General features: G+C 34.3%; 1 protein-coding gene across 8 annotated transcripts in view; it reads left to right on the plus strand.

The window, feature by feature from the left end:
- Positions 1-14,267, plus strand: part of LOC140166195 (diacylglycerol kinase zeta-like) — a 434,180-nt gene that overhangs the window by 347,864 nt on the left and 72,049 nt on the right. For all 8 annotated transcript variants that reach the window (XM_072189595.1, XM_072189599.1, XM_072189598.1 and 5 more), the window contains exons 3-4: positions 72-155; positions 732-806. In XM_072189595.1, coding sequence (XP_072045696.1) covers positions 72-155; positions 732-806 — 159 coding nt within the window. The remainder of the gene's footprint in view (positions 1-71; positions 156-731; positions 807-14,267) is intronic.

The raw sequence follows: 14,267 nt of genomic DNA on the forward strand, positions 1-14,267 counted from the left end.
TTGACCCCATTCAACACATAATCAGAAAGTTTGTGAGGAAACTAATAACTTGGTTGTTTCTTTTGTTGCAGGAGCATGCCATCAGTGGAGACCATTTATGGACAGAAACAAGTGCTTCAGGAGACTTCTGTTATGTAGGGGAACAAGATTGCTCGGTATGTATGATTGGCATTTATATTGGGCTGTTCCGTTTAAAATCCACACTACCTCTGTGGAAGATTGTGGAAATATCTGCCACAGGGGGAGTATGAGTTCTAAATGGAATGAACACATTAGACAGCTCTATTTTAATTCCATACACCCTCTGAGAAAGATTCAACCGGAATCTTCCACATAGTGAGAGTGAGATTCAAAATGGAGCTGATAATATATTAATTCCATTTAAAATTCATACTCCCCCTGTGGAAGATATTTTCAAAATCTTCACACAGCGGTAGTGCAGCCCAATACTCCTGAGTACTCACGTTAGGTGTAGATAGGGATGTGCCTCCAAGAATCTGAAAGTAGACCCATATTTATACCACTTATATAATATATATTTAGTCCCCATGGTTGACAATCCTGTAGCATATATTTCCCTTGAAAACTATTGCTTCATAGTATTTCTAAATGGTTAATTATGCAATTTATTCTTCCGGGTGATTTTACACGTGATAATTTACTTTCAACTTTTATATTGATTTTTCACGTGTCATATTTATCGTCCATTTTTTCCCTTATACAATATACAGAAAACAGGATCAAGAAGAAAATGTGGTGCCTGCAAGATTGTAGTCCATACAGCATGCATGGTGCAACTAGAAAGGGTAAGTCTCTTATTTGCATGTACAGCTCAGGGCTGTGATGGTTCACTTCAGTAAAGACGGAAAGGGTTCTGTGAAAAGTGGTTGTTCAAAAACATGATAAAAGTTAGGGTTCCCACGTAACATCGCATGGTAAAAGTAAATATTTTTTGCCGACAGAAGTTGTGAATGGTTGCCCCAATTCTTTTCTATGGTTTGAAAAAGTCAAGAACAACAAAAATAAATAAAAAAGGATATCAGGCGCTAGCAACCGAAAAACAACTTATTTTATGTAAAATTCAATTGGTTTCACATTTTTTATACAATTTTCCATTTTTTCTTTCACCACTGTGCATAAGCAAAGTAAAATATTATTCCATTGATCACCCACATTTTTTCACCAACACCTTCTGTCTAACTATGGCCTCACATGAATCATGGCCATCATGAGTGGGGGGCCACCAGCCACCAGCCCCCACCCCCACTGGCTACGCCACTGGTCAACTGTCAGGAAAATGTGTTTTGTCGACAAAGGCTTTGTCAACGACAGCAGTAGAACAATGAACTATATAAAGTTCCATATGACGTGTGTCACATAAGAGGTCTCACCCTGGATGCATACAATCATGTTATTGTATTACGACATAAGTGGCCACAATGTCCTTAGTATTACACTATTCTTGTTGAAATTCATGCTCCCCCCTACATCCTGAATCTTCCACACAGGGGGTGTGAACTTTAAATGGGTTTACCTGAATGGGTGACTCCATTTAATATCTACACCCTCTGTGTGGGAGATTAATTTCATGTCTTCCATAGGGGTGAAGGGATTTCAACTATAGAATTGCCCATTATATATAGCAGCCAGTTCGTAGAACGATCTTGTTGTATATTGAGCATATAAAATTACAGTGTGATCAAATTTTGTTGTTGTAATTATGTTTGCTCAAAGAACCGTGATGTTGACAATGATGTGCTTGTAAATTTGCAGCAGCATGTTTTCAAACGGAAATGTTCACAACATGAAGACATCTGTCCACAACATCATGACAACATGTTTACCGTGTGACTGTGTTCATGATGTGAACAGAAATAGCCACAACATGACGTCATGTTTACCTCATGTGCTGTTACCATTGTTCAGTTATTAAAATAATGTCAGAACCAAGATATTACAATGCTGCACAATTATTAATTTCAACTACGGCTCATAAATCGAGGGTTGACAAACAGAAGGCGTTAACTTAAAAAGTGCCTTTTTGAGAAACATGTGTAAAATAATATTTTGCATTGAAATGTGACCCAAGTATTATTGTGCTATAGATGCAATAGGAAGTTGATTTTCTTAAGGCTTTATGATTTTAAGAATCTGTGGGTATTACAGATTATTTTGGTACCAAAATCTCAAAATGGCCAAAAGTGAGTTAAGGCTTTCTGTTTGTCAACCCTCGAAATATGGATGTTGCTTTGCTTGTGCAGTAGTACTCTGCAAAAGCAGTGTTTGGAATGTAAACACTTTTTAAACACTTTTTTGTAATTGACTTGTAAACATGTTGAAATGATAACACATGTTAAGGAATTTATGTTCACGAGATTAAACACATGATGTATTGGAATTGACAATGGTATTTAGATGTTAAACATGTTTATAAATTTATTACAAAAAGGTTTTCAATCTGTAAACACATGCTTTGTAATTAAACAATAATAATTAAAAACCAATCAACGTGGGCTTAAAGTAGAACTGGTTCCATATTGTCTGTGTATCAACGAATATAGGTTTCAGGCATGTAAAAACTTGCAAGAGTTTTGCACAGTTTTGGCACAAATATCGTAGTATTTGGAATTTTGTTATTTTAGATTTCAATTTTACCTCCCACGGAAAACCATTATCTATACTTGTCACAGAATGAGGTCACTGTGCCTCTTCACGTAGCTTTATCAAAAAGTAACACTTAGCACTTAGATACACAATTTGACTGAAAACCCAACTGAATGGGCCGTTCGATTGAAAACACACACCCCTCTGAATTATTTCACTGTCATCTTAATTCCATGCAGTTGCACTGTATGTTCAATCCAATTTGAAATTTTTGCAAGTTTTCCAGTTTTAGTTTGAAATAGTTGACACATTTGACCTTACGTAATATAATTTTGTTTGGAATTCTAGAATCTTGCGTTCCTTTTTCAAGTTCTTAATGGATAAAAATGGTAGGATTTTGAATAGCCTGAATTGTTGAATATGGTTTGAGTTCCAAAATCGTCCACAGTGGGAATGTGGATTTCAAATTGAACGGCCCTATTGAAAGTCCTGTTTTTTACGAAATGTTTTGTTCCAAACTTCTCGACTCAGTTTTTCAACTTCATGAGTGATGTTGAAGAGCAATACAATACTCTTGAGGTGTAGATATAGAAATCTCCACGAGAAGGAAAGTACACACAAAGTTGTGCTTTGTTTGTATGACATTATACTTTGCGCTGTCAGCAGTGCACTAAATAGCACTACATATTGTTAATAGAACGGGCCTACGTGCTAAATATTGTATGGTTTATAAATAGAGTCTACGTGCTAAATATTGTAAGTTTTCAATAATAGGGGTCTACGTGCAAAACTGTCCGATTTCATCAAACAATTTAATTTGCATACTGTTATAGATTACTTGCAGTTGCTTAACTCTCATCATGCAGGTGTCGACTGCAGACGACAAGTTTTTTTTCAAAATTCCAAAATTTAAGAATTATACATTTTCATGACCATATTTGGAATCAGCATGAAAAATGTATTAAAATGAGTACAAACAAGCCAAGTATTGGTTCATTGGTTCTTAAAATAGCTCTTAATATTATTTGGACTTTTTATGTCAAAGCATACGGTCAGCATGCAGAGCATTAATTCTTAGATTTCTTGTAAAAAAAATTGAAATTACGTATTACTAGGCATGTTGGTACTCTTTTGAATTCATATCAGGTGTATGGATTTCAAAGAAAGTCATTAAAGGTAAATTTGATTATTTTTATTAAATCAAAACAATATCTAAACCTGAGGACTCTATTTAGCATAGATAGTAATACACTGCACCTGGCTGTCAATGGTTCATTCAAATGGCAAGCTATAGGGGAATTGCAAAACCCACATTATGGAGAATAATGGCCATGTCTCAAAATCGATATTTTCCACTTCCGACTGATTTTGCTTGATCACATCACATATTTGTGATTTTCTGAGTTATATCTCTTTGTTTAGTTAAAAATGTAAATTGGATAACTTTGTGAAAAGCTTTAAAGTGTTGTCTCTCTGATTATTTTGTCTGTAATAAAAAATTAATTGCAAAAAAGTAGTACTATTAGTATTAGCTGCCTGCCACAGACATGTCTTGCGGTTCCTGTATAATACATCAAATGTGAATGTATTATTTGTTGTACCTCTAAGCATTTATATACTAAAGCTAAAGGCATGTAAACAAAAATGATCAGAAAAGTAGAACAATAACAGAAAAACAAACAATTGTATTATCAATCCAGGATAAAAGAGAGAAAACAATTTGAAATTTTTGATAAATTCTTACAAAATAATAATCAAATGAAACAGGTGGTATCTAGCCGGGAGATAATCAGAGTTATTGAATTAGTTAGTTTAATTCCTTGAAAATTGGGAAAGTTTTTTATTCAAAATGCTCAGTGTCGAATCCTGGAAGTTAAAAAGGCCTATTCAGTAATTTGCTCATCTGGAGGATAGTAAAACCATCACAATTCCGATTTCGGCACCTTTGTTAGCATCATAGGTGTGCTAACATACCCTGCTAGTGGTTAATTAGCCAAAAGCTGAGTAGGCCTATATACATGAATCTGTAATTTCTCTACTTAAGGGAACTGGAATGAGCTTTTTGAGCATTTCGACAGCATTTTTTGTGGGACATGAGAGCACATCAGACCTATCGAATTGCATTCTGAATACGAAGAATGTCTTTCTGATATCAAATAATTTTCATTTTATGAAATTCACGATATAATACAAATTTTATGACAAATTATTAAAATTTCATATTTTTTACATTTTGGAGATATAACAGTAAATTTTATAAATTTAATGATATAGTCTTAAAGTGTATGTAGCTGGGAGGAAAAGCCGACGATCCATTGAAAATTTTGACCTTTCATATTGAAGATATGGATTTGTTTCCCAAATAGACTTAATTTTTTTTGTGTGTTTTGGGGAAAAAATCCATATCTTCAATACGAAAGGTCAAAATTTTCAATTGATCATCGGCTTTTCATCCCACCTACATACACTTTAGGTAGAAATCATCAGATTTATAAAGTTTACTTCGAGTACTGTTAAATATCAAAAATATCAATTTTTAATGAGTTGCCATAAAATGTGTATTACATTGCGAATTTCAAAAAATCAAAATTATTTGATATCATAAAGACATTCTTCGTATTCAGAATGCAATTCGATATGTCTGATGTGCTCTAATGTCCCACAATAAATACTGTCCAAACGTTCATACCCCTTCCCTTAAGTAGAGATATTAGCTTCATATATTTGAATGGAACTTCAACTTTGTTAATACTGCTGTTTTCCTCGTTTATGCCAAATTTTTCATTTCAAAAATACCAAATGACAATATTAATGAATTATCCTTCACCTTAGACAATTTATAAACAATATTAATCTTATTACACTTTTCACTGAATGGGCTTTTGATGGGGGACTCCACACAGACACTAGATACCCATGCATCGATGTGTACTTCTGACATGCTGATTTGAGCTGCACTCTGTACAAACAACCGTACCATGTAGGCACAAACAACGCTTTCCGTGGTGAGTTTTCCTAGAATGCTCAAAGTGTGCTTCCATTACATGCTGTGTGACATGCGCTTTTGTTTCAAATGTTGCAACTATCATGCTTTTGCTGTGTGCAGTGGCGGTGCCAGGAATTTTTTTTTGGGGGGGCATTGAGGTGGCAAAGTGAATTTCAGGGGGGGGGCAAAATCAACAAAATTTCCACAAAATTGCCGCAAAAAGTGGAATTTTATTTTTCGTAATTTTGGGTTTTGACTGGGGGCAACAGGGCGGGAAAGAGTTTTGACTGGTATTGTCTAGGTCTAGAATTGAACACTAAATAATGTTTTGTGAGAAAAATGAATAAATGATCACACCAAACAACCGTGTTTGGGAGACCTGGTTTTAAAAAGAAACAACATGTATTGGATCTTTTCAAATGGCAAATACTATTCCAAAAGAAAATTCTTTTCTGATGATGCATCGAGGCTTTTGTTAAAGAGTGGTCAAGGAACGGAAACAAACAATTCTATTTTTATCATCAGTTACTTAAAAGCTTCCAATAGTATCAATCAAACCACTGTCAATAGATTTATTTTCAGGTAAACTATTGATTTACCTTAGAGATGAATTTTATTTTATACAGTCATTGTATAAAATTGAGTTTTGGTCAAAAGGCAAAAATATGGTTTGTTTTTTCAATAGGTAGAACACAAATAGCAAGTGTGCAAGGCCATGTGAGTTCAAGCTGTGAGAAAAAGGGCTGAGATTGCTCTTCCTTAATGGTTTCCAAAAGTTTGTATGTAATAAGTTTTCTTTCTTTTATCTTATTTTTGAATTGTGAAGCTCCTGATTCATGAAGCTTTTTAATGATTCACGCAGTCATTTCATGAACAAAACATTGGACAATTCATAAAATATTTTGCATTTTTGAAATATGGATACTAATGAAATATATCAGTTAAAACACAGAAGCAATTTATTTACAATCTTATAAAGCCAAAATCTAACATTCAAAGTTAAAATACAAATATGACGTACTTTATGTTTGTGCTAAAGTGGATGTCTACTGATGATAGTAAACTGTACTGCATGTGCTATCTACTGAAGATAACAAATATGCTATCTACTGAATATGACAAATAATGCTATCTACTGAATATAACAAATATGCTATCTACTGAAGATAATAAATATATGCTATCTACTGAAGATAACACATATATGCTATCTACTGAAGATAACAAATATGCTATCTACTGAAGGTATCAAATATGCTATCTACTAAAGATAACAAATGTGCTATCTACTAAAGATAATAAATATGCTATCTACTAAAGGTAGCAAATATGCTATCTACTGAAGATAGCAAATATGCTATCTACTGAAGATAGCAAATATGCTATTACTGAAGATAGCAAATATGCTATCTACTGAAGATAGCAAATAGTGAATTGAATATGGTATGTAAAGATAGTAAGATGTACACTGAATATGCTCTCTCTGAAGATAGCAAATGTGCACTGAATGTGCTATCTACTAAAGATAACATATATGCTATCTACCAAAGATAGCAAATAGTGGACTGAATGTGATATGTACTAAAGATAGCAAGTTGTGCACTGAATGTGCTATCCACTGAAGATAGCAAATGTGTACTGAATGTTCTATCTACTGAAGATAGCAAGTTATGTGTACTGAATGTGCTGTCCAGTGACGATAGCGAGTAGTGTGCCAAATTTGCTGTCTACTAAAGATAGCAACTAGTGTACTAAATATGCTATCAGCTGAAGATAGCAAGCTGTGTACTGAATGTACTATCTACTTAAGATAGTAATGTGTATACTGCTATCAATCCAAGATGTAGCAAATGTAATAACTAAATATTTTAATATTAGTGTAGGTTAATCTCTAACTGATCTTATAATTAATGGAAACTTTGATGAATCTTTCCCATGTCACTTGCTTAAGGTAACATATTACACAACCAATTCAATTCATACCTTTTGCTAGGCAAAATAACTTCCAGCTCTCTCCATGCAGGTGTCAACTAGAAATTCAACTTAGAAATTCAAAAACTTCAGAATGATAAATTTTCCTGACCATATTTGGAATCAGCAGGAAAAATGCATAAATATTAGTACAAACAAGCCTAGTATTGGTTCAGAGGTTCTTCAGATAACTGTTGATATGTTGGGAAAATATTCCAAAACTTGGGACTTTTTATGTCGAAGTCTATGGCTCATGGCCGGCTAGCATGCAGAGCATTAAGCCAGGATTTAACTTACACAGAAATGTAATGAAGTACGATGTTTACAAGCTACCACAAACTGTAAAAGTCTGTAACATCACTGCGTCTTGTCCCCAACCCAGCCTCCACATGACATAGCTGTCAATGCAACTCCTGGGGTAGGCTGCATTGTAAAGTACCATAGGTTATGTATAGTGGCTCACGGAGACATGTTACAACATCGCAAACACCTTCCTGTTCCCAAAGCATGACACAATTGAATCAATAACATACACCAGGTAGTTTATCTTTGGTTAGCTCTGTCAGTGTCATCTTTCATGCTTTTGGGGATTTCTTTTATTGTTCCTCTCTACTGGGGTTTTCCCTCTCTTTTGTTGGATGATTTATTTTCTCAAGAAAGTTATAGTTCTTTTATATACTTTATTCTGATGTTGATGTGAGTGATAAAGCTCTGAACTTCTTTAATTGTGTGACCCTTAAGGGTATCCGTAGGGAGAACACTTTGTTTTACGGCCAGGTCTGGCCAGGTGCATGTTTGTTCGCAGTCTACAGGTGTAACTAGGTTGTTGTATATTCTATAATTTTCCTGGTGTGTTAACTGTGATTACATCTAGACACCAGTTTATTTTTTATTTGAACGGGACCCTAATTTAATGAGAAAAAAAAAAAAAAAGAGAGGCCCGGCAAAAGCCGATTTGCAGACAATTTTGTGGCTACAGACAGCTCGTATTCCATATAACAACTACGGAAACCAATCAGTGCCAGAAGTGTTGATTTATATTTCATCCACTTAGGTTTGGCTTAACCCACTAAAAGGTAAAACTTTAAGGCTGATCAATATAATTATAAATGTAGTGTGTGTGTAAATGTATATTTCTCAAAATGGAGGAGAGCGCCTATGACTATTGTCCGTTCTGTCTACATGGTCTATGATAATTATTTTCTTACCGAAATATATTCACTTAACACAGACCACGGTTGCCAAACAAATGAGGGCAAACCGCTGGGTCAAATCATTGAAAAGTCGCCTAATATTTTTTTTATCAACCGTTGGTTTCTATGAGATAAAAAACTACCAGAAGTCGCGTAAGCCAATGTTGAGAAGTCATGCAATATTTTTCTTAACCATCAATTGGTGTCTATAGGACAGGAAATTGTCGCGAGGAAAATCTTCAAAACTCATCCTATTGACCTAGGCCTATTACATCGCGGGTTTGGCAACCCTGCAATATATACAGTTATATAACATCGCACCGCATTGTGAGGTGAACGAACTGAATGTTGACATTGTATTCAGGATTTAAAACAAGAACTGTCTTTAAAACATAGCGTGTGATATCATGATATCAACTTCAAAATCTAAAAACAAAAGTAAAGAAATAATTTAGGCTAAATAAATAAACAGCGACAGCAGGTGCTATCTTGTCAATAATGATAAGAGGAACATGAAAAAAACCAGCAGAGAGCATGCACCCCAGTAAAGAGTTAAATAAAGCAAGGAAAAATCATAATGTGCAGAAGGCCTACTTTTCGGATGATAAGTTCACAGAAACAAAAATAAAGAACTAAAGATCTAAAAACAAAAGTAAAGAAAATGAGGGGGAAATAAATAAACAGCGTACAGGATGTGATGATAATTATACACTTCGACCAAAAATTAAAAAAATACTTAACACGCGACATAAATAAACAGCCATCTATCAAGAATGACAAGAGGAACATGAAAAAACCCACCTAATATATGAGAGCATGCACCCCAATAAAGAATTGCTTTAAAATAAAACAATGAAAAATCATGACATGTGAAATGTATGTTGATACACTTATAAATAATACTCAAGGGTGAAATAAAAAACACCTTATCTACCGATATTTCCACAGTTAAACATACTCAGTGATCACTTGTACTACAACAAAAATAAAGAAATACTTCACAAATGATAAGAGGAACACATAAGTAAAGAAATAATTTAGGGCGAAATAAATAAACAGCGTACAGCAGGTGCTATCTTGTCAATAATGATAAGAGGAACATGAAAAAAACCAGCAGAGAGCATGCACCCCAGTAAAGAGTTAAATAAAGCAAGGAAAAATCATAATGTGCAGAAGGCCTACTTTTCGGATGATAAAAAAAAAAAAAAAAATAAAGAACTAAAGATCTAAAAACAAAAGTAAAGAAAATGAGGGGAAATAAATAAACAGCGTACAGGATGTGATGATAATTATACACATAGACCAAAAATTAAAAAAATACTTAACACGCGACATAAATAAACAGCCATCTATCAAGAATGACAAGAGGAACATGAAAAAAAAACCACCTAATATATGAGAGCATGCACCCCAATAAAGAATTGCTTTAAAATAAAACAATGAAAAATCATGACATGTGAAATGTATGTTGATACACTTATAAATAATACTCAAGGGTGAAATAAAAACACCTTATCTACCGATATTTCCACAGTTAAACATACTCAGTGATCACTTGTACTACAACAAAAATAAAGAAATACTTCACAAATGATAAGAGGAACACATAAAAATAAATAAGCGAGCATGTCCCAAAAAAAATTAGTAAAAGATAAAATAATGATAAAACGCATAAGAAGGGGCAAAATATTTGTCATAAAAACTTATTAAATGCTCATTTGCTCTAAGAAATTTAATGTTTGCAATTTACTCCTAGTTTATCATTTATTTATTATTTATCTATGCTTATATATCTTTTATTTATTTATTTATCTATTAATTTATCTATTTATCAATTTATTTCAATATCATTATTATTAAGTGCCTATTTATAATGATATTTAAATCTATCAACATTATGCTTACGTCATCCAGGAGTTATTATCCCACTTTGAAATCGCTCATATAAACACAAATTAATAAAGAAATACCCAATGGGTGAAATAAAAGCATGATCTATCTTTTCAAGAATGAAAAGAGGATATAAAAATATAACAGAGCATGTCCTATAAACATGATAAAGAATTATTTAAAATCGTACAAATGTGAAACATGTAATATGACATATACTTAAGGGATCTGGAATGAGCGTTTTGAGCGTTTCGACAGTATTTTTTTTGGGAAATGAGAGCACATCAGACATATCGAATTTCATTCTGAAGACGAAGAATGTCTTTCTCATATCAAATAATTTTCATTTTTTGAAATTCACGATATAATGCAAATTTTATGACAAATTATTAAAATTTGATATTTTTCAAATTTTTGATATATAACAGTCCTCGAAGTAAATTTTATAAATCTAATGACATATTCTTAAAGTGTATGTAGCTGGGAGGAAAAGCCGACGATCAATTGAAATTTTGACCTTTCATATTGAAGATATGGATTTTATTTCCCAAAAAGACCTTTTTTTGGGGGGGGGGGGGAATCCATATCTTCAATACGAAAGGTCAAAATTTTCAATTGATCGTCGGCCTTTCCTCCCAGCTACATATACTTAAAGAATGTATCATTAAATTTATAAAATTTACTTCGAGGACTGTTATATATCAAAATATCAATTTTTAATGATTTGTCATAAAATGTGTATTACATTGTGAATTTCAAAAAATCAAAATTATTTGATATCAGGACATTCTTAGTATTCAGAATGCAATTCGATATGTCTGATGTGCTCTAATGTCCCACAATAAATACTGTCCAAACGTTCATACCCCAGCCCTTAACATAAAACAAAATAAAACGGTCATGATAATATGACATTAAGGGCGAACACCACTAATGAAGCGTCTTGGTTGAAATGCACGTGAAAATTAATGTCTTTCTTTGCTCAATTTGAGGCCTTTTTGGCTCTCATAGTTGCCTGATATACCCCGTTACATTTTATTAAGAAACAAGGTAGTATAGTTTCTCTCCATTGATTTTGCAATAGCGTCGCCAGGAGGGGGGCTCAGAGGGCTTTCAGATTTATGCGGTGGGGGGGCTTAATGGCTAAAATCGCCAAAAACCGCCTGATTTTACATATCCCTCTAGCGTTGGTTGTCAGTAGATTGCAGTCACTCCTCATCAAGTGTTGACAAAGACAACAGTGGTTGTTGAAACGTACACAGTAAGTGCATTTTCTTGGATCAGATACTACTAACTCTGGTTTACTAGTTTACTCTACCGATCCTGATGAATTTGTTCAATCAATAACGATATCTGGGGGACCAATCACAAGCCAGATTCATTTAAAGATGCATTACATCATGACCAATTTTAGTTAGGCGAGAAATTGGCCTAACTCTCCATAGAATCCCGTGTTAAAAAGTTATCCGCAATCCAAAGTCAGTAGTCCACTTGGGAAGCTAACAAACAGAGGGCGACGGTGACTGAAAAGATTAGATGTGAAAATCTATCAATTGTGCACAAATAATAATCAGAGTTTTAAGCTTAAATGCAATAGCCAGAAGCACAATTGGCAAGTGGAGTACGGAGAAGTCTAGCTACACCCTGGAAGGGAAAAAACAGTATTTGAAACGAGGAAATGTGCAATATGACTTAATGTAATACATTAGAAAAGGCTTAAAAGGTAACTATTAGGCCCTGATTCATATTTAATCATCATTTAGGCCTGTAAATTAGATTGTCTGTGTAAATTTAGCAGGATCCGACTTTTTATGACGACTTTCAAAATGTGTTACATTTCAGAAACACCAAGCTGTTTGTGAGGTGGCGTTAGCTGTATGGGTTATAGGTTGAACTTTTTACTGAAATCCATATATTAATTTTTACAATGGATGTCGTCATCTGACCTTCTGCTTGCAGAAAGGGAAGTTTTGAAGAACTGAGTTGTTTTCCGGCCCCTGTCTGTACAGAAAGTCAGTGGGGGTTATTTACTGGTGTGCACCCTAAAAGGCCCTTGTCATAACCAATGGTGGCGGCATGATTTTTCCGTGCATGAGGGTTTAGGGAAAATTAAATTATATGTCTAAACTTGAGGTTGCATGTGTAAAACATGGTCTTTTTTAACGCATGTTTGGGGTATTGAAATGATATTTTTTGGCTTGCACAATCATGGTAAAGATCCATGTCATACATAAGAGATTATTGGACATACAATACTTGGTAGGCCTAATGATAATGCGTAAACTTTGTACCTGTTAGGAACTGAAATCAGACTGAAAACACAAACGCTCATTCGAGGCTCTGTCTCACCAGTTGCATTTACAAGGCCCTTGTTATAACCAGTGGTGGCGGATGATTTTTTTTTTGTTTGTTGGAAGGGTCACACAAGGTTCTGAACAGAAACGTCACATACGGACCAACCCACACTGCCGAGAACCGCGAAAGCCGAGAACCGCTCTAGTTATTTTTAGTTTTAAATCTAATATTTTTAAAGCATTATGTAGTATGAAAGAAAGAATTCAATATGCTGCATCAAGTAAGAACATCACGATACATATGAAATTTGGAATTGAATCACAATACTGGACTTACTATTTATAGCAATACTATGTTGTGTGTGATACTATCACTTTTCATCAGGCATTCCATAAGCATTGAGGATGCAACCATTTTAGACAGGGAGGAACAGTGGCACCGCCAAGGCATCAAAGCCGGGCATCAAAGAGGCTATTTGGGAAAGAGTAGAATCACCATCTTGTCCCCAACCCAGCCTCCACATGTAGGTTGCATTGTAAAGCACCATAGGTTATGTATAGTGGCTCACGGAGACATGTTACAACATCGCAAACACCTTCCTGTTCCCAAAGCATGACACAATTGAATCAATAACATACATCAGGTAGTTTATCTTTGGTTAGCTCTGTCAGTGTCATCTTTCATGCTTTTGGGGATTTCTTTTATTGTTCCTCTCTACTGGGGTTTTCCCTCTCTTTTGTTGGATGATTTATTTTCTCAAGAAAGTTATAGTTCTTTTATATACTTTATTCTGATGTTGATGTGAGTGATAAAGCTCCGAACTTATTTTTAGTTTTAAATCTAATATTTTTTTAAACATTATGTAGAATGAAAGAAAGAATTCAATATGCTGCATCAAGTAAGAACATCACGATACATATGAAATTTGGAATTGAATCAAAATACTGGACTTACTATTTATAGCAATACTACATTCAGCATTGGAAATAGCTGGTATTGCGTAGCAAAATGCTACACAATTTTATCAATTTGATACACAATTTTGGAGTTGAAAATAGCATTTTTATGCCATAGACTTACACACTTAAGTATGTGAATGTACCAAGAGAAAAGCAATGAAAGCAAATTTTGCTACGCATAAAAAAATGCTTAATTCCAACACTGGCTACATTGTGTGTGATACCATCACACTTCATCAGGCATTCCATAATCATTGAGGATGCAACCATTTTAGACAGGGAGGAACAGTGGCACCGCCAAGGCATCAAAGAGGCTATATGGGAGAGAGTAGAAAGAATCACCATCTTGTCCCCAACCCAGCCTCCACA

The sequence above is a fragment of the Amphiura filiformis genome, chromosome 12 (genome assembly GCF_039555335.1).
Source record: "Amphiura filiformis chromosome 12, Afil_fr2py, whole genome shotgun sequence".
Lineage (NCBI taxonomy): Eukaryota > Metazoa > Echinodermata > Ophiuroidea > Amphilepidida > Amphiuridae > Amphiura > Amphiura filiformis.